The 1,698-nt window shown below is 33.5% G+C and overlaps 1 protein-coding gene across 1 annotated transcript in view; it reads left to right on the plus strand.

Moving 5' to 3' along the window:
* Positions 1-492: 492 nt before the first annotated feature.
* Positions 493-1,698, plus strand: part of LOC107493427 (uncharacterized) — a 2,548-nt gene continuing 1,342 nt past the window's right edge. The window contains exon 1 of the mRNA XM_016114530.3: positions 493-1,534. Within this exon, the coding sequence (XP_015970016.1) occupies positions 761-1,534 (774 nt within the window). The 5' untranslated portion in view covers positions 493-760. The remainder of the gene's footprint in view (positions 1,535-1,698) is intronic.

Genomic DNA, 1,698 nt, shown 5'->3' on the forward strand with positions numbered 1-1,698 from the left:
AAATTTTTAATTATAAATTCAATAAAATTATAAGAATAAATAGAATAATTAAATTTATATTTTTTTAATAGAGTGTTTATTAATAAAATTTGTAAATGAAAATTAACCAGATGTGAATAATAAATCAGTTTTATTAGCAATATTAACAAAAACAAATTTTATACGATAAATTTATTTCCAATGCACTCATAGTTTTATTATTTATTAACTTTATATATTTATATAATATTTTAAATAGTATGTTTAAAAATTAATTATTTTAATTAAATTTATTTAATCTTTTATATTAATAATGTATAAAATTAAATTTTTGATGAATTTAAAAATATAATATTTAAACGCTCTATTAATGGATTGTATTCTATTGGATTATTTTTCAAATTTATGCGCAATAAATATTAAAAATCAATAATTAACAATTAAGACTAATAAATAAATGAGTAGCAATTGAGCTTAATTAATAAATGCAGTAATTTCAACCGTCTACAGTTATTACACATCATCAAACATAGCGACCACCACCACACCACCCCCTATTTTGTTTTCTTCATTCATCCCTTTCAAGTTCCTTCTTCCCCCACTCTCACTTTACAAACCTTTCCTTCTCTCTCTATACATTTATATCTATCTATGACTCTATGTACCTTACTATCTGAAACCTGAATATCTTTCTTATTTACTTTATATATACATATATATTTCTTAATATAAATAAAAAAGAAGGGTAACATCGTCACTTCATATTCTTTTCCTTACAAACATGGCGCACCGCCCCACTCAGCGGCGGAATCCGGCGGCGCCTCTACAATACAATCCCTCATCATCCACCGTTACCGCTCCGGCAAAGGCAAAGAACACCACCACCGCCACCGCCGGCTCCGCCGCCGTCCCTTTTCCGTACCCGAAACCAAATCCAGATCTCATAGCACAACTATCTAGACCTAATAACCATTCTTCTTTCATGGCGAAACAGTTCTCAAGCCTAAACTTGGGTCCAAACACTCACAAAACCAAACAACACGCTCTCTCACACGCAAAATCCATGACATCATCTTGCATAGTTGATTCCTCCTCCAAGCTCTCGCTTCTCAAACCGATCACCGCCTCCAGTAACAATAAACTTGCACCGAAGGTTGAAAAAGAGGGTGCTAAGAGAAGTTCATTGGAGAAGAAGCCACAGAAATCGAAACTTCACGGTTTGTTGGCGATGAAGAACGAGAACGAGAAGAGAAAGAAGAAGAGTTCTGTGGTTGAAAAGTCAAAGAATCCTGTAGAAGAAGAAGAAGAAGAAGGACACGGTGATGGTGATAAGAGAAGAAGCTGCGTGGTTTCTTCGGTGAGTAGCGGAAGAAGGAGGTCCATGTGTGGACCCTCAGAAGCTGAATTAGGAGATGTATTTGCGATCAACGGTGTAAAATTGGTGTCAGCTGATATGCCACCGTTCATGCAGATCCACGCCGTTGATTGTGCCAGAAAGACTCTTGATAGCATGGAAAAGTTCACATCCAAGACCCTTGCACTCTCCCTCAAAAAGGTGCATATTATTTAATTTAATTTGAGTTCAATTCTGACGGTATAACATATTTTGTGCAATCTTTATTTTAGATCACTATTAATATTGTTAATATTATTTTTGTTGATATGAAATTACTTAATTAAATACAATACACGTGTAATTCTCTTTTATGCTAAGAATGT

Source organism: Arachis duranensis, chromosome 1 (assembly GCF_000817695.3).
Source record: "Arachis duranensis cultivar V14167 chromosome 1, aradu.V14167.gnm2.J7QH, whole genome shotgun sequence".
NCBI lineage: Eukaryota > Viridiplantae > Streptophyta > Magnoliopsida > Fabales > Fabaceae > Arachis > Arachis duranensis.